The 25410-nt window shown below is 36.9% G+C and overlaps 2 protein-coding genes across 3 annotated transcripts in view; one reads left to right on the plus strand and one right to left on the minus strand.

The window, feature by feature from the left end:
• The window catches only part of eomesa (eomesodermin homolog a), an 85477-nt gene extending 75453 nt beyond the window's left edge, over window positions 1-10024 (minus strand). Inside the window, 2 exon segments of the mRNA XM_028460580.1 lie at window positions 9407-9558; window positions 9983-10024. The gene's annotated coding sequence lies outside the window, so the exon portion shown is untranslated.
• Window positions 9443-25410, plus strand: part of rbms3 (RNA binding motif, single stranded interacting protein) — a 365750-nt gene continuing 349782 nt past the window's right edge. For both annotated transcript variants that reach the window (XM_028460582.1, XM_028460581.1), the window contains exons 1-2: window positions 9443-9712; window positions 11351-11502. In XM_028460582.1, coding sequence (XP_028316383.1) covers window positions 11368-11502 — 135 coding nt within the window. In that variant the 5' untranslated portion in view covers window positions 9443-9712; window positions 11351-11367. The remainder of the gene's footprint in view (window positions 9713-11350; window positions 11503-25410) is intronic.

The raw sequence follows: 25410 nt of genomic DNA on the forward strand, positions 1-25410 counted from the left end.
CTCCTCCAGGGCGGCAGATGTAATTCCTTGATTTGATCAGAATACAGAGAGAAGAAAGAGCAGATGAGGAGAAATATCAATGACGCTTGCACTGATGTTTGAATATCATTTTAAAAATGGAGAGCTTCTCTTTTTGTAAATTAATAAAAAGAAGAGAGAATCGAAGTCAAAATGTGAATGTTAATGATGGAGGGAATGTGACAAAAACACTTCTGCAATTACAGAAAGAGGAAAACATGAATTTTGTATTTTAATAGTGCTTTGAAATTACTATTGTTATAATTTGCGCTTTATAAATAAAGTTCAGTTGAATACGTAAAATAAGTTAAAGCCATTTATATGTTGATTATAGTGTGTTTATTTGTGTTATATAATATAAAGTTTAAAAAAAGGGGGGAACAAGAAGAAATATACCTTAAAGCCGTTGTGCCTTTTCTGAATGAAAACAAAAAAAAGGCATGAATTAAAAATGAATAAATAAAAATGGTTAAAGTGTAGCTGAAATGTGCTTCAAAAAAAAAAAAAAAATCATGTTATTGTTAATTAAATGTTTTTACTGCTGATTTTAATGTTCTTATGATAGCTGTTGAATGTTTCCTGTTATACTTTTTGATCACATTGAATTGCCTTGTGTATAAAATGTGCTATACAAATAAATTTGCCTTGCTTGGTTACTTTATTCTTTCTTAAATAAATAATAGGGCTCATTTAAAAAATAAACAAATAAGATAAATGTTTAAAATGTAGCTGAGATCTTTCAATCAAAAGCCTACTAATTTTTTCTTAGAAATAAACATAATTTTTGATCCGTAAGTACAATCCAGCTACCATGCATCACCCTCACTATATTTAAAGCTGAATCCGTAAACTACAAATTAAAAAAAAAAAAAAAAAAAAACCACCAACATTTCAGTTGCTACTTGGAAGAATATATACACACCCATACATACATACATATATATATATATAAATATATTCAAAAGAAATGGCACAACACTTCTGAAGGCCTAAACGTGTGAATCCACAGACACGCCTGCATGAGCGTAGTGGCTAAGTGCCGATTATAGTTGCACCAAATGTTGAATAGGACTTTCAAAAAACACATTCACGCAAAGCTGTGAGAAATTCACTCACACCAGCAAATGTAAAAAGATGACCGCGGCCAAGGAAAAAAAAAAAAAAAGGAGCGGAGCAAGAATGCCACGTCGCGAGCGCCGGGCAACTGTAACTGAGGAAGAGGAAGGAAGCAGAACACCCAAACACAGGGAGACCAAAATAAAGAGAAATCTCTCTCCGAGTCCTCACAGTTTACAAAATCCTGCCACATTTTGATGAAAATGTGTTCAAGCTGATGCAGCTACTACCTGACAAAACAGCAAGATAATTTAACAACTATATTTCTCCTTGTTTAATAAGGAAACATCAGAAAGTGAAAGGAAAAACAAACAAATGGAGGCAAAGGTCGTCATCACCCTCACAACAAGCAGCAAGAAGAAAGGCAGCGTTGAGACCCCGACGAGCCCCCTTTCACGTGTAATGATCACTCCCTTTCATTAAAACCGCTCGTAACCCTGTTAGGCCGGAATAGACTCACTACGGGTAATCGTGAAAACACTTTTAATCAACGCACAGCAACAGTAGAGACCTTGCTAGAATGCATTCACTCCAAATAAAGCCAGCTCTTTATAAACAGGCGCAGCAAAACAGCTAAGACCCTGATAAGACTCCTCACACTCTCCATGGCGAAACCTGCCTGTGAATGTCTCCTGACAGCTCCTTAGCCCTTGTTAGAGAGAATCACTTCCTAATGATTCAACCCAGATAGGAAACATCAACAACCCACAAAGTAACACTTGGGCGTGAACTAGTGTGCAGGAAGCGGGGGTTAATGCACGAGGCTCACCGTTGTCTGCAGTCATTTGCTGAAAATCCAAATCAATTTTTAGAAATAAATACAAAAAAACATTTTAGAGAAGAAAAAAAATAAAATTAACAAAACAACAGGATGACAGAGGTTGATTGTAAAATATACTGTATGTTCTGATGTGAAAATGTTTTTCATTACAAAAGACAAAAAAAAAAAAAAAGATTAAAAAAAAGTCTTGCTCTTAAATCCACAGACTTGTTTTGTTGCTTTGAAATCTTTACACGCCATAATATATTTAATTGGACTGCATTTCTCCTACAGTTCACACCCATGAAAAGAAAGTGCCACCTCTATGCACAGTGTGGCTGATACAAATGCATGCATGTGCTTGCTCATAGGCACCCACACACACACACTCACACACTCAAGCAGGGCAGTTGACACATGGTATATCAGCAGGCGCAGTTCTTTTGTCCTCTTGCTAGTTTTAGCTGCAGGACTTCTCTTGGAACATGTCGAGCTTTTGTCTCACAAATGTACGACAACATTCACTAACCAAAGTATATTTAGCTGAACGCTTTTAGCATTTCATCCTAAATAATCTGCATTTAAACCAAATGTCAAAACTTTGCTCCAATCTAAATGGCACATTGTTGTTTTTGAACTGCCCACTGGCCAAACAAAAAAGTGACTAAGAGCTTTTAAGGTCCACTTTAGTGACTCAGCGGTATGTCAGCAATTATCTGGTGTGTGTTCCCTGACCTTTGCCTTCGCTGTCAATCACACCGACAGCAGGTGGAAGTTTGAGTCATGGGAGATCTGAGTGTGACAGGTATGATTCAGCAGAGAGCAGTCGGCAAGTGTTTTCCAAAAGGGATTAATAAATCAGAATACTGAGTGAAAAATCAATCATGCATTTAGGTCAGGAGGAAAACTGCACGTTCTCTCATCAAATAACATTTTTAAAACGTTACTCGGGCACAAAAAACAATTATAAATATATACATACATATATCGGTGAAAGTATGGGATTACAAGTACCTACGTTACTGCAATTCAGTTGCTTTTATGGGATATAAGTATATTTCTAAATCAGTAATTTTACTTTTACTCAAGTACATTTTAAAAGTAAAGTTAATCGTTACGTTTCTAATCCCAACCATTACTGAGTAAATTATTATTTTTGTGGTTATTTTCTCTCTTCATGGCATTGATATAGAGTTCGTAAATTTTGCTATACGTAGGGCCTGAGAATTCATTTTTTTCATATTAAATTTAATTAATTGGTGTTAGTTTACACATTACAGTACTCTTTCCACCTCTGTTAGGTATATATTGTATGTGATTTAAAGCAACCCTAGCTGAACTGTGTGCAGGTATGCCACCCACGTTCCGCTGTGTAAATCCATCTCATCCGACACAGTCTTATCCCACAGATGCTGTCACTCCTTCATCCTGGGTGTGAGAAATGCTGAAATACTGGAGGCCAAAGGTGCTACTCTGTAATAAGGCTGGACGATCGTTGTGCCTCATCCTGCCACTGTATGGCTGGGGCCTGCTGCTATTCACTTCAACTTTTACAGGGCTGATGTGTGTGTGTATATTGTGTAGCCCTCTGACGCCTCCTCATTTGTCAGACGCAGTGGTGGAGCAGCACGAGGAGGCCCAGCGAAGGCCGACAGAACAAGTAGGCTACATGGGAACACGCGGCGAGGTCAGAACAGATCTCCGACACCCTCCTCACAATGGGATCACAGGACTTGATCGAAACAGAAGGAAAAAAAACAAGCCCAGATGTGACATAGGATCTATTTTCACTTGCATCAACTAGACCATTGTTTCTCAAATGGGGGTACCTGTACCCCTAGGGTTATGCAATGACACTACTGGGGGTACTTGAGAAAGAGAAAAAGAGGAAAATTAACAAATAAAAGCATTAAAAATATGGGGTTTTATCATTTTTATTTTTAGTTAAAAATGATAATACTAAATATTAGTAACTCACAAAACAACAAAAACACACAAATTAAGAGCAAAATATACTGAATAATAAACAGAGCAGACAACAAAATACAGAAAATGACACCAAAAACACATGCCCTAAAAGAGAAAAACACTTACTATTACCAGCAACACACAAAACGACAACAAAGACACACTAAATCAGAGAAAAATACACACACAAAAACAGAGAAACACACAAAATGGCATAAAAAAAACAAGACCAAAAATACACAGAGAAAATGATTTCAATAATAAACACACAAAAACACACCAAGTAAGAGACAAATATAATGAATAATAAAAAGAACAAACAACAAAATACACAAAAAATTATGATAAAAATTACATTGATTAGAACACAAACTGAACATACTAGAGTCAATCTTGGTCCCACACCAGGTGGGAGATGACTGGAATTCATAAAAACTATAGAAATAAATCTATTGAGGCATTAAATACTGTTTCATTCCACTTGTTTCCAAAATTAGATTCTTTAAAATGAGTGTTATCACTCATTCATTCCATCATTACAGTTTTATAGATACTTTTTCACAGAACAAAATGTTCTAGTCGGACAAAGGGGGTACTTGCATTCTAAAGTTAGAGAAAGGTTTTACTTGAGCAAAAAAAGCTTGAGAACCACTGACTGAAGTAGACAGTGAGGGCATTTAAAAAATAAATAAATAAATAAATAAAAAAAAAATCTATTCTTGGTTTGATTCTGTGCTCGGCTTGGCCCCAGATGCTCCTAACACCTACAATTATATATATCTATGTCCAAAGTTTGGAGCCAATTACATCTTACATCAGTCTGAAAGCAGGCTTAACATCTTGACACTGGCTTTTAGTGAAAGCTCCAGGCTCTTAGGAGTGTGGCATGCCACCGCGACAAACTACAACATGACCATACATCAAGATCTGGCTTTTTTGGAAGTGGCACTCATGAGGGAAATAGAAAAGTTTTTGAGGCTAGATACTGAAACGAAAGACAGACTAGATTATTGATTAAGCCTTTTTGTTGCAGTAAAGAATGCGTCACAGAAAGCTGAGAATAATGCCATTAAATCAAGAGAGATTATAAATCTAACCATTACTGCTCCTCATAAGACTTGGATAAAAATCATATCAACAAACAGAGCTACTAAATACCTCTACTGAACCAAAGTCTCAAAGTGCCCCCTAGTGGGTCTCAGCTCACTGTGCTAATTAAGAGGGGTCTATTTAACATGGGATCACAGCATAACACTTGGTGCCTTTCACATTGTGACTGCATTAGCTCTCCCTTAAGAAACTGCTAAGTGTCTGTTAGGATAAACTGACTTCACAATGCCTCTTCAGCAAAATCACAAAAGTAGGGAGACCCAAGTTAACCTCAATAGGACTCTGATGACTGACAGAAAATCATTAACAATGGACACATACAGTATACTACTACATGCTCATTGATATGAGGATATAGGCGAGTATATTCTTACACATCCTCTTGTTTTGAAAAGCTGCTGGACACTATGGCTGTACTCCCAACTCTGCGAAGGAGGAAGAAACCAAGGAAGACCTTGACTTAGAGTCAAAGAATTAGGCAAAACGAATAATGAGATGGAGAGAAATTGACACGAAATCCTGGCAGTTGACAGCTAGTAACAGAACTATCCTCAAACCAAAGCTGAAACCATAGGACAGTCCTAGTCACATCGACTGACTGCAAGAGAGGATTAGGATGGTGACTGTTCCCACTCAAGTTTCCCAAGATGCATTTCGAATCAACATTGACAAAAACCTGAAGCACATTCTGCACTCTCTCTGTTGATTCGCCGACTTTGAAAGTTCTAAGAGCATTTTAAGCAAGAAAGTGACACTAAATAGTTTAATATCAACATGTAGTCATTTGATCCACACTTAACCATAGTAAGTATGACTAGTTTGCCCACTGTGCATACTTACAAAATGTCCAAATATAGTATACTTTCTCAATCTTTCCATACTATCTAATTGTGACGCCTGACTTGGTTTTCGAACACAGCCCAAATCTTTTTTATAATAAAAGACAGTGTAGGGCTCATAGATCAATAAATTGCAGATAACTTGCTCAAAAAAAAAAAAAAAAAAAAAAAAAAAAGTTGAAACTGCAGCTCAAAAGTTTGTTCTGCTCTTCATCGCAAGCATTTCGGAAATTGCATTCTGGGATGTGAAGTCCCATGAATGAATAGATAGACGTGTTTTTACTTCATTCTTACCATGACTTCTTGTCTTTGTCTTCAAAAACTCTGCCAAAGTGACTTCCCAACACATTTCAGGTGTTTTCACGACTGAAAGTTGTGGTAAAACAATGGTTGTAGGGTTTATGCAGAAAGACCTGAATCCTGCTCAAAGTCTACGGTGGAGCTGAAAACAAACTTTCAAGAGGCAATTTTTAATCTTTTATGTATAATTTTATTAGATTTTTTCGAGCAAATTATCGTCTATTGATTGATTTCTGAAGCCTACACTAGGATTTTATGTAATGAAATGGAGCCCAATGCCCCTTCATATCCACTCACTGACTGAACACACGGTGTCCTCAATCTCCCCATAACTCCTTCCCACAACACAACCTGGCACCTCAACCCACTGGCCGGCCCTGAAGGAAAACAATTACCAGAGAGGCGAAACAACAATACCCAGAAAACATCTGCTTGTGCCGGCTGGGGCCACTGACATGCCTGAATGTGTGTCCCTGTTAGCGTATGCGTGAGGGACACATTGCCTGCCTGGATGTGGCTGAAGGGCCCGGTTTGGTGCTCCTTCCACCTGCCCGCCTGCCTGCTCTGGCATCTGCAGCTCTGTAGGAACAGACGATGGTCTGTCTGGTTTGGGTGAAGTCCCTTCTGCTTGGCTAGGCCTGTGCAGCAGTTTGGCTCCTGAGCTGTGACAGACAGGGATGTATCGAAGACACCACCGTGGGCCAACACCCCCATGATGCCTCACTCATGTTAGAGATCATAGCAGCAGATGGGAAAGCCCTCATCTATAGGGTAAACAACAATAAAATAAGGCCACGGAAAGACTCTCCAAGATTATAAATTATGCACACAATGGCACACACTGCTATACCAAGGTTTCCTCAATCCAACACATACTATGCAATCTCATGCTCCTTTCTTCTTATATAGAAGAGAAGCAGGTGTACAACCTGAGCATCAGTTTGTAGGTGCAGCTCTTCAGCCCTGTAAAAGTGTGGCTTGTTCAGTAATTCTCATGCCTTTCAAAATCCTGAAATAACATGCATTGCATGCCTTTGCTTAGGTTTTCCTGTTTCTTTAATGAGTTTGTAGCGCCACACAGTGGTTGTCAGCAGCAATTACAAAGAAAGAAAGAAAAAGAAAGACGATACAAGCACACAGTGGGCAAACAATACTAGTTAAAATGATAGAGTTAGTGGCAACCTACTTCAAACAAGAACGCAGTGAAAATAAGGAAACATTTAAAAAAAAAATATTGATTCAACATTACCAATATCTAGCCACATGTATAAAAAATAAAAAAAAACACTGATTAACTGCAGCTATAACAGATTTATTCATTTATTTGTTTTTTGTTTGTAGATGTGGCTGCCTGGGTTTACCTCACTCCAACTGGGAAGCAGATAGCAGAGCTTTTGCTGCCTTCAAGTACCATAGGTAACTTAAGCCATCATCGAGACATCAGCTTTTTGGTGTACTACTCAATTATAATAACTTCTTTAAAACCATGCAAATTTGAATTGATTTGATAGAAAATAAAAGTTACTGTGAAAGGGACAAGCAAACTGCACGAGTGAGATGTGCAACTGACAGCCCGAGGCCCACATACAGCCCTCTGTCTGATTTTGTGTGGCCCCCAAAATAAACACAAAATTGCAAAACATTACATAAAAATACACAACAGGACAACAAAAATACACAAAATTACACTGAAAACACAAACAAATATACATATTACGCTGTCAATCATTGTCGTTCATTAAATTATGACACCTTTGGAGCTATGTTGGCATTTTGGGTTAGGTGGAGGATCTAGTGGGGTTAAGGTTTAAGGTTCGGGTTAGGGAAACGAACGACACTTAATGACAGCCTTCATTACACCTTATTCACGCTCGGTGTCATGCCATAATAATGACAGTGCAATGTCAGCTTTATGTCTAAAACTTCAAGTAACGTGTTAGCCAATAATGTAGCCGCAACCATGGCTTTAGTACTAAATCTAACCATTTCATACAGTAGCTGTAACATAACACTAAAAAAAAAAAAAAAATCATAGTATTAAAAATTATTGTATGTTTATCTTATCATGTATCTCATTGTATAAAACCTTTCTGCAAATATATTGTTTAATTTTAATGGCTCTGATGAAAGGAACTCTTACCCAAATGACAGGGAAATATAGAAAATGACAACAAAAATTAAAGCAAAATATACAAAAAAAAACATTTGGTTATTTAGAGTTCAGACCAAGGATCTATAACTTTTCTGAAACAGAGCTTCTTCATAGGTACTGTTTAGTCTGGAAAACTACTTCCTAAATACTACATTTTAAAGTAAAACAATAAAAAAGGTTAACACTTAACAGTAACTTAAATAGGTAGGAAATAATTCCAGCAAGTTCCTTTTGTGTTGTTTTTGAATAATGTTAAGGTTTCATTCATTCAGACTACTGTTTTTCACATCAAAACGATCAGCGGACACCTCTGAAGAAGACTGGCAATTGACAGTCAAAACATATCAGGAGATTAAAGTACATTTCCTGAAAAACAGTTGTCTGGATAAATGAAACCTTAACATACTAAAGGTAGCAAATGTTGAGGTTTCAACACTTTATTTCTCCTAATTTATGCAATTGTTTTCATATGTATTAAATTTGATGGAAAATCCACTGAAAAAAAAAGTATATATATATATATATATCATATTATATATAACATACCACTGACCATACACATTTAAAAACATTTGTCCCAATGTTTCAGTGAAAATAAACATTAAAAAATGGTTAATTTGAAACAAAAACTTCAGGAAGTGTCTCCTAGTACGTAATGTGTATCTATATATCGTCAGTCTATCTGTACGAAAGATGACGTTGCCGGACCTTTTCTACATAAGCATAAAGTGCCTGTGTTATCACCGTGTCATGATGGCCGAGTTGTCAAGAATCAAGGATTCTTCCTTCCGCTGCCATGGGTTTGAATCCCACTTTTGACATATACATTTTTTTTTCGTTTTAACATATTTAAATTCCACCTTTAAAAATACATTATACCAAAAAAATAATTTTTTTTTGTGTATTTCCTGGGTAAGGGTTCAAATAAAAAGGTTAGCGAGGTAGCTAAAAATAAATGAGCTAAAATAAAACTGACGGAACTTTAAGTCACTGGTTGTTAGCGTCTTTTGAAAACTTTCTATCTTTTATAATATTTAGTAAACGTGTAAAAAACGCCCTTAAATAGCTTATATTGACTTGTTCATGCTAGTTTACGTGCGTATAAACTTGTGACGTGTGTGTTGTGAGTATTCCCAGTTGTACCTGAATGCACCATAGGGTCAGACCAGTAGTGACAGGTTGCTGGTCAAGCTCCTCTTCTGTCTCCTGAACGGACAGCAGTGGGTGGTGTGCGGGGTCCTGATGGACACCCCCAACCTCAGGGCTTTGTTTCCCCTTTAATTCTTCTTCTTCTTCTAAAAAAAAGAAAAAAAAAAACAAGTGCACGTAAATGCAGGGTTCGCCTCCCGGTGTCACGCAGCCTTCCACGGGGCATCACCGGCACGTAACGGCCGCTCCGTTAACGACTCTTCCTCCTGAAACACTGCAAAGACACATCAACTAAAAGAGGTAATTCACTTATTACTAGACACTCTGTAGAACAGCTGAAACTATTACATAAGGACACCGCGCTCATTATTCTCGTGTTTACAAGACGACATTTAGTGCCATTTATTGAGGCTCGTTTGAATTAAATCTTAATTGAACACACATTTGTTTACAATTAAAGTAAAACCTCACCGTTAATACGTTGTGATAAGATGTAATTTCACACAACATTACTGACAATGTGGTTTTCAAGACGGATTTATGTGCAATTACAAAAAAGTTGCGCCATACCTTAAAGGAAGTGGTCCAACAGGTGTGTTCAATATAATCACGAGGAGACTGGTTCATGTGGCGTTCATATACTGTAGGAAAACAAATGACTTAGCCCTTCACACAAATTCACAATCACAAATATTATGCCTAGCTAGGATAAATGGTATGTAATGATACACCAACTTACCCATGTTGTACACAATTTTGCCTAACCATAAATACTATATTATAGAATAAGAAATGATAGTTTAGGTAATTAGATTGAACACATTGAAGTAATAAATCCTTGTGAAATGATTCACACCTGTTTCAATTTGTTCTTAATGGAGGCTGTGTTCAACTTTTTACTGTCCCATTACACATTGTAGTAAATAAATAAGCAACTTACATACCCCCTTTTCTTTCATTTAAAGTGACCCCACTTTTTGGAAATATTTTTGACATAATTGTAATTGTTGATGTGTTGCACTACATTACATCATAGGATTTTTTTAACAGTAAATGTTAGCATTTTTTTAGGCTTTTTAAAAAATTTGTATTTCACCTGTTTCAATTTAAAAACTTTGTGTTAGGGCTGCTTGATTTATATATATATATATATAATAATTAAAATCACGATTTATTGAAACAATTATTTGTGTTTCCTTTTTGTTCAAAACAATGTAAAATGCTTTCTTTAAACATCAATAAAATTCTTCAAACACTAAAATCAGGTATGTTCAATTTTGCAATTAAAAAAACCCCAACTTATTTAAATGCAAATTTGTAAATAAATGCAGTGCACAGCAACTGAACTGCTACGGACACTTTAAAATTGCCACAGAACCGTAGCACTTAAATAATAAAGGTTTTTTTAATATAGCAAATAAAACACGTGTAATAATTATAAAAACAATATATATATATATAGTAAAGAATCTTTTTCTCGGTTTAGTTTTGTAGGCGTTAAGGATGTCCTGATACAACTTTTTCACTTTCGATACGATACTGATATTTCATCCTTGCGTATTGGTCGATATTGATTTGATGTGATATCAGCACGAATCATACATACTTATATTACTTATTTTTTAGTGTGGAATGTTAGAAAAGGCTTGATCAAGTGATGTTACTCAAACAATTCAAGTTCATTTCAGTTATTTTTTACTGTCAGTATATGGTGGGAACAAAAAGTTATCGTAGCGCTTATGTCGGAGATTTGAGATGCAGTCCGATAAAATCCTATATTCATTTTCTGACTGATATCGGACCGATATCGATATCAAAATCGGATCAGGACAACCCTAGTAATTGTTGTGTAATAATCAAAATTGTAATCAAATTTGGATTAATAGCACAGCCTTAATCTGTGTTATTTTCCTCCTCTTTGTTCTTCCTTTTTTTAAGGCACTTGGGAGGAGAGGATGGAGGTTGAATGTGGTGTTCAGCCGCTGGACCTGTTTTTTCTGGACTCTCCTCAGTCAGAGGTCGACCTGCTGAAGGATGTGGAGGGTGGGCCATTAGAATCAAGGACAGAAGCACAGCCTGAAGAAAGAAAAGTGAGTTGTAGACACTTTACTTTGCACATCTGCCGGAGCTATGATGGGTGTACATTATACATGAGATGGAGGAGATCCATCTATTTACATTCATTAGGTAAAAAATGATGAATTGCTGTCTGCAATGGGAGCTACTGCTAGTTTTGACTGCATTGCCTCCTGTATCGTATCTCTTGTGATTTACTTTGAATCGGCTTTGACAAAACCATTCGACTTTAGAGTGAAGTGTCTTCTTTACAAACATTTAAGTTGTTATTGAGGTGTCCAATTGACAGCCTTCAATTTTCCATTTAAAATTTTCCTCTATTCTGTTGAAGTTTACCCATTTCCTTGTCAGTCCATTAGTTTACTCAGTTCCGTTTTGTTTCTGTTTCATTAGCTTTCCTGAATTAGATTTCATTAATGGCTATTAAACTTCTCCCCATCGTGCCGAACATGTTTACGGGGTCATTGAAGTCAACGATTGTTGAATTTTATATTTCTATGCATCAGATGTTTGAAGGAATGTCACGCCGAAATTACTCGAAACTACATAGCGCAAGATTTTGTGTAAGATTTAAGATGCCCGTCCTTTTGCTACACTTGCTAGTCAAAGAATATTTCTGTGTATAGCCCATTTCATGCACAAAATAATTTCATGTGCTTACATGATTAAAGATGCAGCAGTTACATATAGGGATGTAACGATTAATCGTAAGGCAGTTAAAAATCGATTCATCGGCATCACGGTTCATATCGATTTTCTGAAAATTGAATCGCAGTACTTTTTTTAAACGGCGAGTGCGCTATATATTTATCGTCTTGTCCAAATGCTGAGGCGGCGGGCGGAATCTGCTACTACTTTCTTTCTGGCCGCCTTCTACTTTTAAACATGTTCATAAATGATTCCTTACCCCTTTAGCACCAAAAGAATATAAGTAATATTACGTAAATATCTGTAAAAGTCACGTTTTTCTATTAGCTCTGTCTGCTAGCATAGCACCTCTTCTTCACTGCACAGAATCGCTGCATCCCAACCGAACACTGGGTTACCAGTGCCCTTTTTTTTTAAAGTCCAATTGTTAAGGCACAAAATACATTTTCAGTTGCACTTTAAAAAAAAAAAAAAAAACTATTATGCAGTTTTGCATTGTTTACTATAGAACCAGAATTTAAATTAATAAGCTTCTTCTTCATTTGTATTATTTCTTTACTTATTTCATTCAAGATTTATTTTTAGTTAAATTGCATTGTTTTGAGTAGTTTATCAAGGGATTTGTTTAACAATGAAAAATAAAAGGAAAATAGTATAGTATTTTCTAGTTTTCAAGGAATATTTTTCAGTCATTTGTCTACAGTCCCATTTTGTAAAATAAATCGTGAGAGAATCGTATCGTGAACCCAGTATCGTGAATTGAATCGTATCGGGAGTTGAGTGAATCGTTACATGTCTAGTTACATAACATTAAATATACAATAGCCATATATATTGTAAGTTACAATAAAACACAATACAGTAGTCCTTCGTTTATCACTGGGGTTACGTTCTAAAAATAACCCGCAATAGGCAAAATCCACGAAGTAGTCAGCTTTATTTTTTACTACTATTTTACATGTTTTAAGGCTGTAAAACCCCACACCACACATTTTATACACTTTTCTCAGATAGGCATAAACACTCCTCTCTTGTTTAAACACTCTCAATGTTCAAACCTTTGTAGATTTTAAAACATAAACTTGTTTTCAAACATACAGCACTTCAGTCACACTGCTAGCGATACCGAATGCCATCAGTCTTTGTTGACGATGACGTCAGGCTGTCAACATGGACACTGGTCTGTTCACCCATTCAACCATGGAGTAGAAGCTGTGTGTGACCACCTGGAGCTGTATGACACGGCCTTTATAACCGGGACCGGACTAGGAAGGATTTGGTGTGGAGGAGAATCAGCGAGGAGGTGGTAGTAGCAGGTAAAAGTTTTCTTTGTAGCACTGAGCTAGCATAGCATTAACCGGCTTTTTTCACTGGTGGTTTATGTTTATGAGAGGAGAAAAAGGAGCACAGCTCCTCACTTCAGCAGGCAGTGAAACTCACCGAGTTGAATGTGTCACTGGTGGGTAAACACAGCATTAGCCAATCAGGATGCAGAACACAATGCGCGTTCATACGCTGTAAAAAAATGCTTCCAAAATTGCACTGTAAAAAAAAAATCCGCAAAACACTGAGGCCGCGAAAGGTGAACCACGTTATAGCGAGGGACTACTGTATACAATAAAAACAATTGGAAATCAACAAAAACTTTAAACAGAGTTTAAAAATGTCTGTCAGCTTTATTTATAAAGCACATTAGAACAGCCAGCGGCATGCCAAAGTGCTTTACAATAAAAGAGAGAAACCGTAACATATATGAAACAATGACACGACAAATAGAAATACAATAACAGTTAATTAAGTTAAATATATTGACAAGGCTGCTACCCTGGCATGAAACCTAACCCTCATATTAAAGTTGTATGAAACAAAAATCAGAATCTTACCTGTTTGTTATTAATTAGCAGAACAACCAACAGAGTGTATGGGGCTTCACGCTGGAAGCTCCCCCAGCTGTGGATTCATCGATTGTTCAGAGTGTTAATTCATCAAGGTGTCATCAGAGGAAGTGGTCCAGTGCTCTTGTCCTTGTTAAAGAGTGCTCGCTTCTCACCCTGCCTGCTGTTTATTAGTGATACATCATGAAAAATGAGGTGACACCGTGTGACCTGTTGGCTCAGCTCTTTGCTCTGGCATATACAGTAAGGTCATGATGAGCTCCGTCAGCGGCCGTGGAAAGGTTAAGGAAGTCATCTGATAAATATAAAATTGGAATCCCTGAGTTGGTCAAAATATATATGCAAGGGTAGGAGTGTATGGAGTAAACTGACATGTGCAGCAAAGCAGGACTTTATACAGTATGTTGGAAACTGGTCATCTGGTCAACCCTAGAGAGGATGTTCAGGGTGTATGAGGGACTAACCTTCAGTTTGTCTGTTTTCAGTCAGTTGTAGTAAAAAAATTAATTAGAGAAATATAGAAAAGGAATATATCAATCTCAATACGCACTGAAAGAGGTTTAATTTGAAAGCTACAGGTGATGATAACCAACATGTTTAATAACATAATGACAGTGTAGGCCTCATAGATGAATAAATCAAAGGTATTTCTTTTGAATAGCTGGAGATCTTACTCACAAATATATGTTGAAGATTGAAAATTATTTTTTACTCCATTGTAAACAATGGATTTGTTGACAAATGGTCATGAGACTTGAACTTTTGAAAAGTTTTGCACATTGCATTGTGGGATTTTGTGTCCTGTGGTGTGTGGAAGAATAAGACGGGGCCAAAGCGAAAAAGTTTCTTTATTTGTTTATTATTTATTTGATTTGTTGTATATATGGCGATATGACGTCACTCTGCATAACATTACATTTTGACCGTACTCGGGTATTTCCATGCAAAGGCACAATATCAACATCTGCCATTGTCTTTACACAACTTTCAATCTGTGAAAACACAACTGGCTAAGTAGTGAATGAGAAAACCTTTTGGATGAAATACAGGTACAGTTTAAAAAAAAAAGTGAATTATAGTCCCCAGCTGTTTTTAGTAGTAGCTTATTCTGCCTTCACTTCTTACAATAAAACACTCTCTGCCTACAATCAATGTATAAGATCCAATTAATCAAACTTGGTTTTGGACTGTTGGAGTGCCCAGAGAAAACCCACAGAAATATAGGGAGAACATGCAAAACCATGCAGGGTGTCACACGGCTCAGGGTAAAGGTTGGAGAAATGACTGCTCAAAATTACACCAGTATTGCTTTTTAAACTGATGTATATAATATTCTTCATTTGTTGATTGTCAGAATAAAATCCTGTTCCAATAATTTTCCCCTAATATTAATGATATAAAACTCTTTTTTAAAGTTCATATATTTGTTATTGATATTTTTCATTCTTTGTTTTCTGTAGGCTTATTAGTTTAAGATTTTCCTCGGACACTGGCAGCAGAAGCTAAAAAGCTAACAATGCTAATTCACTCCAGCCTGTTAGCTATGGTTTAGCGTTTAGCTAAGACAGCCTGTTTTCAAACCCACGCCCAGGATGTGAGTAGATCAGATCATAAAATGTGTAAACAGTAGAGTTTACCTTTTCAGTTTTATTTAGGTTTCATCATTACAACTTTGGCAAAGTTTTCTTTCAAAGTGTTGACATGAAAGTGTTAAAGGTGACCCTACAGTTAAAGACTGAGTTCCAGCTCTAGGCTGACCCTTGACCCCTGTGCCCAAACCCAAGAGCACCACCTGACCTTCTCAGTTCACCGTGGCTTAAGTTCAGTTTCATCTCTCACCTTGGTTCAGTCGGCGCACTCATTATTCTGCAATTAGCTTTGTTGAAATCTCACTGCATTAACCAAACAGCACAACAGATGAGCTGCAGTGCTGATTTGAAGTATTGCGCTAATTGGTGTCATATGAACACACTGACCTTTAACTCATTAACTGTACTGGAAGCAGAAAAAAACAAGCCAGCACAAAGATTGGCTCCACGTAGGAGTTACCTTTGCTGATTGTGCAGTTTTATTAATTGTTCTCCACAGCTCTATAACAATGGTACGTGTGGACGTATTCATTTCTGCGTGTGTTATTTTTCCATTTTATGGGTTTTTCTATCTCGTAAACAGCTTTGTGTTTCTTGTTCTTTGCACTTACATCAGGGATTGAGCTTTTCGGCAAAGAGTGGAAAAGTCAGAGAAATAATTACTGTTGTTATATTTGAAGAGTGAATATTGATTCAGGTCTTTGGTTTCATAACTATATCTTCTTGTTTGTTGTGTTGTTTGAGAATCTCTGCAACTTTTTGAACTTGGAAAGAAGAAAAAAATCTTTTAATCTCTGCCACCAGCCTCTGAGGTGCACTGAGTTGAGGTAAATATGGACAGACATACCAAACGCCACCTTCACAGCCCCTTTTGTCCTCAACTCCACAGATTACCTCAGCAGTATAGCCGGTGGAACCGAGATAATTACTTTGTGTTATTTCTCCTCCCACACTTTGCTTTTGAAGTTGTGGCTGCACTGCGTCGCTTCTAATAGCATCCCGGTGTGCCATCGATCCAACAACCCTCTTCTGGATATAAATCTGTACAGGAGGTGGGCTGGCATGCACAGTCTGAGCACCCCAGGAGTCTGCCTCAAGCCTCTGCAGGTTTCCTAAAGCACAGGCTAATCAATATGGAAGTACACCTGGTCGTGGGAACAACATAAAGCTCCTGTATGCACATTAGACTGCAAAGTAGATGCTCTTTGCAATTACAAAATCGTACTTTTATATGTAGAGCTCAATTTATTGACTAATGATATGTAACTTCACCCTGTTAACATAAATGTATCTTTAAATTACATGATTGTTAGCACTGCTTGCTTTACTGCATAGATTTTTAGCTAACTGATCAGTGTTATAAGTCCCTCTTGGCTAATGTAGCAACCTGGTTTAGTCATCCACGATAACACGAGACATGAATTATGTTTTCTATTTGTTGTGAAAAATTATAACGTTTCTGATGGAGAAGTTTCTTGCAAGAGCACTCACAAAGCTAGCTCAACTAAAATATTCTTCTATCTATTCTTTACAAATAGGAATGGGAGGCGATTTAGAAGCTCCTTATGCAATAAAATGTACTTGAAACGCACACTTGCAAACCATGCATGTTTTGGTGAAAATAGCACATATTTACTAGTAGGGATGTACTGATTCACTCAACTCTCGATACAATTCGATTCACGATACTGGGTTCACGATACGATTCTCTCACGATTTATTTTACGAAATGAGACTGAAAAATATTCATTTTTTTTTTCTCAGAAAAAATAAATAAATACAGTGAAGGTACGCACTCGTTCGTTGAAGGTAGCTGTTCCACGTAACCTTCGTCCTTTATCCCGGGTGTGACCGGACGGCAGCGCGTCAACGGGACAAGGAGAAAACAGCCGCTGTGACATCAGCGGCGGCAGCAGCAGCAACACACACACACACAATTCTTAAAGCTGATATCCAGAGTTTCTGAGAAATCTATGTTCATGTATGATTCTTTTGAAATGCAATGGTCTACTGCTGGTGGTCATTCATATACATTAATGTATATAAGTCCCTCCTTCGTGAATGTGAATGAAAAATTAAAAGATGCACTTTTTTTCAGTAAGCTAGGCCTATGTGTTTACAACATAAATCTTAAATTCTTTTGTCTCAAGAAGGACACCATGACAGGCTGCCAGCTTATTTTTTTATTGAACGTGACCTCTGATTCTGAATGCATTATTTTGTACTTTTTTATTGTTACTTGAACTTTATTTTGGAATTTTGAGTTGAAAAGCAATAAATATGTATTGCAATGTTAAGGAATTTGTGTTTTTTTTTTTTTTTTGTTTTTTTTTTCATTTTAGATATGTAAATCAACAGGTATAAATAACTTTTAGTCAATTAATGGGGACATAATCGAATCGAAAAAAATAATCATTAGATTAATTGATGCATCGCAAAAATACTTGTTTAATCGTTTAAAAAATAATCGTCTATCCCAGTTCTGATTCAAAGCCATAATTGTACTAATAATCGACCTTGGTTTTCTTATTTTAGGTCTTTGGTTTTGGCCAAGAATTTCATTTCGATGGATTTCTAGTATTTACACACAATTTACACACAATTTGTCTTCAACAGGAAGTTATCTTGAACTCAGAATCTTGTGCCATTGCAGCATGTTTGTTTTTTGCACATTTCTGCTGAGAAAAGATATTAAATTGACGACAACAGTTAAAGTCATTAATCGTATTACTCATGTTTGGAATGATTTCGGGAGGTTTAATAGCCTGTAATGAGATCTAATTAGGGAAAGCCGATGAAACGTAAATGTGTAAACTGATGCGGACATGAAACGAAACAAGTTAACTGTGAACAGAATTGGTAAATATTTTAAATGGTAAATTGGAGATTCTAGATTTTCTGTGGGAGCGAAAATACAAAGAAGTCCTGACGTTGATTTATGTAAATGACTCCAAAGACGTTTTTTACTCAAATTAGTAACAACGTTTTATTTTTTTAGCTTTGGATTGATCATCTAAAGTCCATATACTGTATGTGATGGGTTGCGTTCTTTCCACCTTGACATTTGCACCCTCATGACTTCATGACTCTCCTCGTTAGGTGGGTTTATCTGCGGATATCTTAAGTCCTCAAAGCATAAGGTAACTTCTTAAGCTTCTGGTTAGAAAACAGAGCTACAGGCTTAGCCCATGATCTCATGTATTAAGGACAGATGATGATTAGGAAAGCCCTTTGCTCTCAATGGGTGCCCCTTTTAAACATTAGGAATCTATCCACAGGAATGCGCTTTAATGTGCTATAAATACTGACGGTGGTTGGTGGGTTATATATTACAATTTTGGAAACTCAACTTCTTTTAATCTTTTATTGCAAAGACATTCTGCTGTAAATTACACACTGATTTATTTAATGATATACTGTATATATTAGGAATGCAACAATGTTCCGTATTTTACCAAACTGTTCAATACGCCCTGTTCAGTCCAATGCATATCGGCAAACAACGGTATTTTTGGTACATTTCCCCATCACAAAACTTTTTCAAAACTTTGTGCAGCCGCGCATGCTTTGTGATCCCCTCAGGAGCAGAGACATGAGAGCAGCACATTGTTCAGGCTCAGTGACGGAGCTGGCGTGGATCCTCCTGCATATGTGTCAGACTGGAGCTGCATGTACAGGCTGGGGCGTGGATGCTGTGAGCGTGCTTTAGTGATGCGCGGGCCAGGATTTTTCCAACCCTTCGGGCCCCGCATGTACGGCAAAATCTTACTCACACCGCCCGCCCCGAGCTGCTGCCTTTATTTTCAGAACCCAACCCAACCCAATGGCGTCACGCTTTACATTTAACGTAGAGTTCAGTTTGTGTAAAGAAAAATGTAAATGCCGCATGATGTGAGCTGTGAGTCTGAGCCAGCGCTGATTGGCTGTGCAGCGTGCGCCGCACAGCCAATCAGCGCTCACAGACAGTTGTAAAATAGCGGATACCTATACTTTCAGTTCAAAAAATTACCCGCCCCAGCCCATAATGAAATTAATTGATAATTTCTTCACCCGCCCCGCATCACTAGTGTGCATTTATGTATGTGTGTGTCTGCATATATGCATGTATGAATTGATGTGTTGTGTTGTGTGTGTATACAGTATATACATATATATGTATGTGTGTATATAAATATTTATTAGGACTGAACTATTTTGGAAAATAATCTAATTGTAATTTTTTTTTTTCCCTCAATATTGTGATTGCGTAACATACCATTACCGTGGCCCAAAAACCGTGATGCATACCGAACAGTGGGAAAACTGTACTGTTGCATCCCCATATATATATATATATATATATATATATATATAACTACTGTAGAGAGTTTGTGGCCCTTGTTCCTCATTTAATTAATCTTCTTCATAGAACACAGATCAAATGTTTTTTTATCTAGATACAATCAATAACTGTTTCAAACTAAATGTTGTTATAAATACAGACAACACATGGACAGTCATGTGCACCCAGACAGTGACCCACTACTAGCATATCACAAGGACCTTATTAAGTGCTGCCACAACACATTTATCTAGTCTCATCTCTTATCTTTTTTTTTTTTTTTGCTAGGATGTGTTACTGCAAAGTGGCAAAGAGCGCTCCTGACTGTGAGTTTCATTCTCTCTAATGGGGAGAGCAGTAGCCGTAGCCCAGGCCATATCTAACCACACGACTGTGTTCAAACCAGGATGATTTCTGCCTGAAAATAGCCTCGCTGTCAGCTCGCCTTATTTGCTGAGGCTGCTGAGAGTCAGTTAAGGGGATCAGTGTTCACTGGAGTGTGCGGTTCAGGGGTAAGACACAGTGCCGGTGACACATTGCTTTGATGGGATCACCAGTCGCTCCTAATCCCCATCGACACAGATGACCCACGAGTCACTAGTCGTGACTCCAGCACTGCCTGTACTCAACGTCCTACCAGGTTGACCTTTAGTCACACTAAGGCAGCATGAGGACTTTTGGCTGAAAGCTAATCATGGCAACTGTTTCCAAAACAAGTAACGTCTCAGACCTGTGCTGGTAGTAGGGTGGAGGACGTGCTCGGAAAAGAGAGTCGGGTGCTTTTTTAAAAAAAACATTTGTTTATTGGATGCACGGCTTGATTTTTAGGTTAGCCATTGGACAAGGAGAAATACCTGACTATTTTCTCTTTCACTGCAAAGTATACATGTCATGGATGTTTGCCTGCTAACTCCTGGTGTGCGTTTGTGTGTGTGTGCATGTTTGCGTGGGCATGTGGAGTCATTTGTGTCAAAGCTTCAAAGTACTCACCCTCTGTTTGTGATGACTTGGCAGTGCAGGAAAGGTCAAGGAAGAGTTGCCAAGTGAGCTGGATTAGCAGTAGTTGGTCTTGGCTCTCACTGGGGAAACTCAGATTCAGGCACTGAATAATGTGTTGAAAATTAGGTTATTATTGTCATTCCCCATCGTTGGCTCATCATCATGTAGCTATCATATATACAAATGTTAAGCCAAAGAAACAAACATGTCTGTGATGAAAATGGAGAAATATTTTATGATATTGTATTACACTTTTTGTGTGTGTATGTGCGCATTTTTAGTGTTGAGTTTTCCAGAACTTTTGTACATATTATAAGAATGTGGTTTAAAACAGATTTAAGATACAAGGCTCTAATGTCATTTTACTGCAATGATACAGGTGTACAAAAAGTTGGTAAAACATCTAGTTTATGGAAACTTTTGCTCAAGCTAAGAATTATAGTCAACTGCTGATTTTTCTTAATGTATGTGCATATTTATAGCCATCCATAAGTTTGTATTATTCAGTTATTTGACACTGACTTTTTTAAGAATCGATTGGCAGTTATATATAGATTTATTTATACCTTTAATATTCAATTAAAGAAAATTACTTCAATTGAAAACACTTTTGAAAAACTATTATTAAAAATGTGTTCGAATACAAACAAATATTTGACACCCAAAAAAAATTGCAGATAAACACTATTCTTTCATTGAAAAGTAGTTTTTTTTTATTTTAATGATTTTTTTTGGGATTAATACACCTTTTTTTGATTGAATAATAAACACAAATCTACCATCAGTAGATTTTCTTAATCAACTCTTTTTAAAAATTCCTCCATTTAAAAAAAAAAAAGAAAAAAAAAAAAAAGAAAAGAAAATGGTTACAAGACTTAAATTACACATTAACGGACAAAATGTGGCCCTATGAGCACCATTTTTATTTTGTATGAACACTGTGAAATAAGTTAAGTTTTGATTTATTCTCTCACAATTACCACAAAAAAGGATAAAGCCTGAAAATGAGTGTGTTGGAACATCGGTTAAAACAAAACAAACTAGCTTTTTTAAAATTATGTCTGCATGTTATGTTCTTTACATAGAATTGTGATGCATTAGGGTTTTAAGTTTGTGTTCTTTGTAATCACATCATGCCCTGAACCATCTCTAGGGATTGTTAGAACTACATCATTCCATTGTGTTGTTAGCATCTCCAGTGAATATACAGCTGGACTAATCAGTGTGTAGCTTCACTCCAGTTACACAAAATGCCCCTAATGGCTACTCTAAATAGAAGTCCAGCATGATTTGTGCTTAAAGCTCATACCATCTTCAATATGTCAACTTTCCGAAGGAGGATCTTTATTCTGTATGCACTGACCCATGCTTTTCTATTCAGTTGTGACACATCAGCACAAATATTTGCTTTTAAAAAGTCTGTTTCCACTTGGAAACATCATGAGATTGTTTGTAATCAAGCTTTCTGCATCAAAAATGTCCTTTTTGTTTAGATAAAGCTTGGATTGTAGGCTTATTATATTCAAGAGGCTAATCTGCACATTACTGCTTAAATATTGTAAACTGTTCACTTTTTTATAATGTGTATACAGCCATGCAAAGGCTAAAGCAGATTGGATCCCTTTTTGTATTCATTGTATAAAAGACCTAAATAAGTTTTTAGGGTGTCGTGGTTTGTATACTCACAGGAACAAGCCCCTGGGTATACTGTATATAATTTATATATCGATAATTGTTGTTTTTTGTCCTTAACTGTCACTCTGGATGAATTGTAAGTGTAAATATTTACAAGCACTGACAACTATAGTCTTGTTTACCACAATAGGTAGGTACCGTAGTTGGTCTGCACCATCTGGATTTAGTTTTTGGTGCCTCGTCGCCTCATGTGAAATCACAGTACATCATGCAAAGGTGAGGTGTAAACTGAACTGCTACAGCTGTCTTTAAATCATTGAATGTGTTTTTTCTTGCACATTGATGTCCTTGAGTGTTAGATGTACTTTAACAGACAGATGTTTGCTATTTATATTGTACTCAGCATGAAAAAAATAGAAAAAATAAAGAAAATAATCATTTCAATGAATTCATTCCACACCAGTGATATGTCTTACTGGAGGAAATCCTGATAGGACCAATTTCCAATTTCTGTTTTTACTTTGTTGAGTAAATAAAATGAGGCGAATCTGAGATATCCCATACTATTTTTGCTTTCAATAGGAATTTGTAAGGTAACTTCTGTTTCCTTTTTCATAATTTAAGTAATGAATTAATTATACAGCAGTGCATGGGAGAAATAAGGAAAGCAAGCGCCGCTCAGACATTAGCAAAACATCGTAATATGAACTAATTCCTCAGCGTTAACTGTTTTGTTTAGGGGTGGTTCATCAGCCCAATTACCTGATTTGATTTCATTCCGATAATTACATTTTTGATCTGATTAGCAATGATTATCTTTTCAATTTTCGATTATTCCTGACTTCTCTTTTGAGTAAAACCTCACAGCATCTTCAGTATTGTTTAGTGTACAATATCCAAATTAGGAGGATCCGCTGGGCTTGTTACAGTTTGAAAACTGAAAACGATCAATCTTTGGAATTTTAAGAATGGATTCCCAATCATCAATACTAAAATTGGGATTAATTGATTATTGACATTTTTTCACCACCACTATTTTTTTTTGCTAGCAGTAGGGGTTGTTTGCATGTTCTCTTGAAGTGTTTTCACATGGCACTGTAGTAGTCTCCTACTGTCCAAAACCAGGCTATTCAATTATGCTTTCAGTTTTTGCCCGAATGTACTACTCACATTAATGTAGTGTCTGCTGCTTAATGTTCAGGAAAAGTTTGATTCACTGTACGTGATGATTTTTGTGAAATTACTTGTAATATGCATTGTTTTTTGGAGCTGTGAGTCGTGACTCATGTATTGTTGTATGATTCAACTTTTGTTGTTGGATAAGAAAATTGCAATAATCATCACTATTGAATGGCAATACTTGTAGAGTCGCAATAAATCAGAATCCCAAATATATGGAAGCGGCACGGCACCTTAATTTATCATGATAAATTTGAAAAGGGACAAAAGTAAATCATCCCAGTCCTATTGCTTTTCATTAAAGCCATTTTCTGTTTGGATCTCAAGCTGTGATTTCACTAATACTGGTTTGAATGTGTCTGTCAGTTTGCCTGCATTAGTCTGACTCTGTGTTTTTCCTGCTAAAGGCTGAAGAACCATTCAGGCGCTTCACTGCTGGGTGTAGAAGTTGGATTGGTTGATAATGATCTCCGTCTCAGGATTCTGATTATTTTTTCACACATCTGGCTGTGAGAAGAAGCACAGGTTCAGATTGTGTCTGAGGACAGGTATAACGTGCAGATTTGAATGCGATGAAGTCCGAATAGCTAGCATAATTGGCTAATTGGGTGCTTAGTTCAAAGAGGCCTCATTATGGCACCCCACCAGCTGGGTGATAACAAGAGCAAACACCTCCATTATCTGCTGTGGGGCCCTCAACATATTTATTCACATCTTGTTAACTGTGTGACCAGGCCTATTAGCTGTGCTGGTTGGATTGCTCCTGCCCACTCATTAACACTACACCACGGAGCTATAAGGCCATCATTACAGGACGAGATAATAGTAAAATATTGTACTGGCCTCTCCTTTATTGTGGGAATAAAATGCATAACTGCTAATGTAATACAGTGTGCTGTAAGGCTGACAAGTCATGAAGATACTCCCATTTTTAAACGCTGTTAGCAAAGCTTGGCTGTGTGTTAGCTCACAGGTCAGTCCACTGTGGCCCTGTGATGGCTTGTCAGAAAAATGCTAATAGACGGTTTCATCACCACTACTAATTACTGAATGACAGTTTTCCTACCAAGGTGAAACTGTGCGTGCATGTGTATGCGTGTGTGTAATTGGCCTAATTAGGTAAACTATCATTACACTTAAAAGTGCATTACTGCTGCTCTTTTGTAAAAGCTGTAATTAGTGCAGTGTGGAGAGTGAGCTGTAATGGAGTTCATCCTCATGTGTTATTAGTTTGCTTATTATATGAGCCGGCTGATTGGCGAAGAATAGCATTGATTTGTTTCACAGTTACATCATTTGGTGGACCCGAAGTGGGCCAGTCCGGTCCAAAAATGAGTGTATACTAGATTTACTAAAATGGGCCAGAAGCAGTCAAGAGTGGCCAAAAAATGGGCTAATAAAGAGGAACCAGGTGGTATGTAATGGCAAAGGATAGCTCAAATGTGGCAAACAAAAGTAAAAAAGGGCAAAATGTGGCAAACAATAATGAAAGAGGGCAAACGTGGAACAATAAGAGGCAAAATGTAGGATAAAAAGGAAACAAGTGGTATTTATTGGGCAAGAGTTAGCTTATTTGGATAAAAAGTGCCCAAAAAAAAAGAAAGAAGGGACAAAATCTGGACAAGTGTCAAAAATGTCTTGCAAAAATTGAAAAAA

Source organism: Gouania willdenowi, chromosome 11 (genome assembly GCF_900634775.1).
Source record: "Gouania willdenowi chromosome 11, fGouWil2.1, whole genome shotgun sequence".
Taxonomy (NCBI): domain Eukaryota; kingdom Metazoa; phylum Chordata; class Actinopteri; order Blenniiformes; family Gobiesocidae; genus Gouania; species Gouania willdenowi.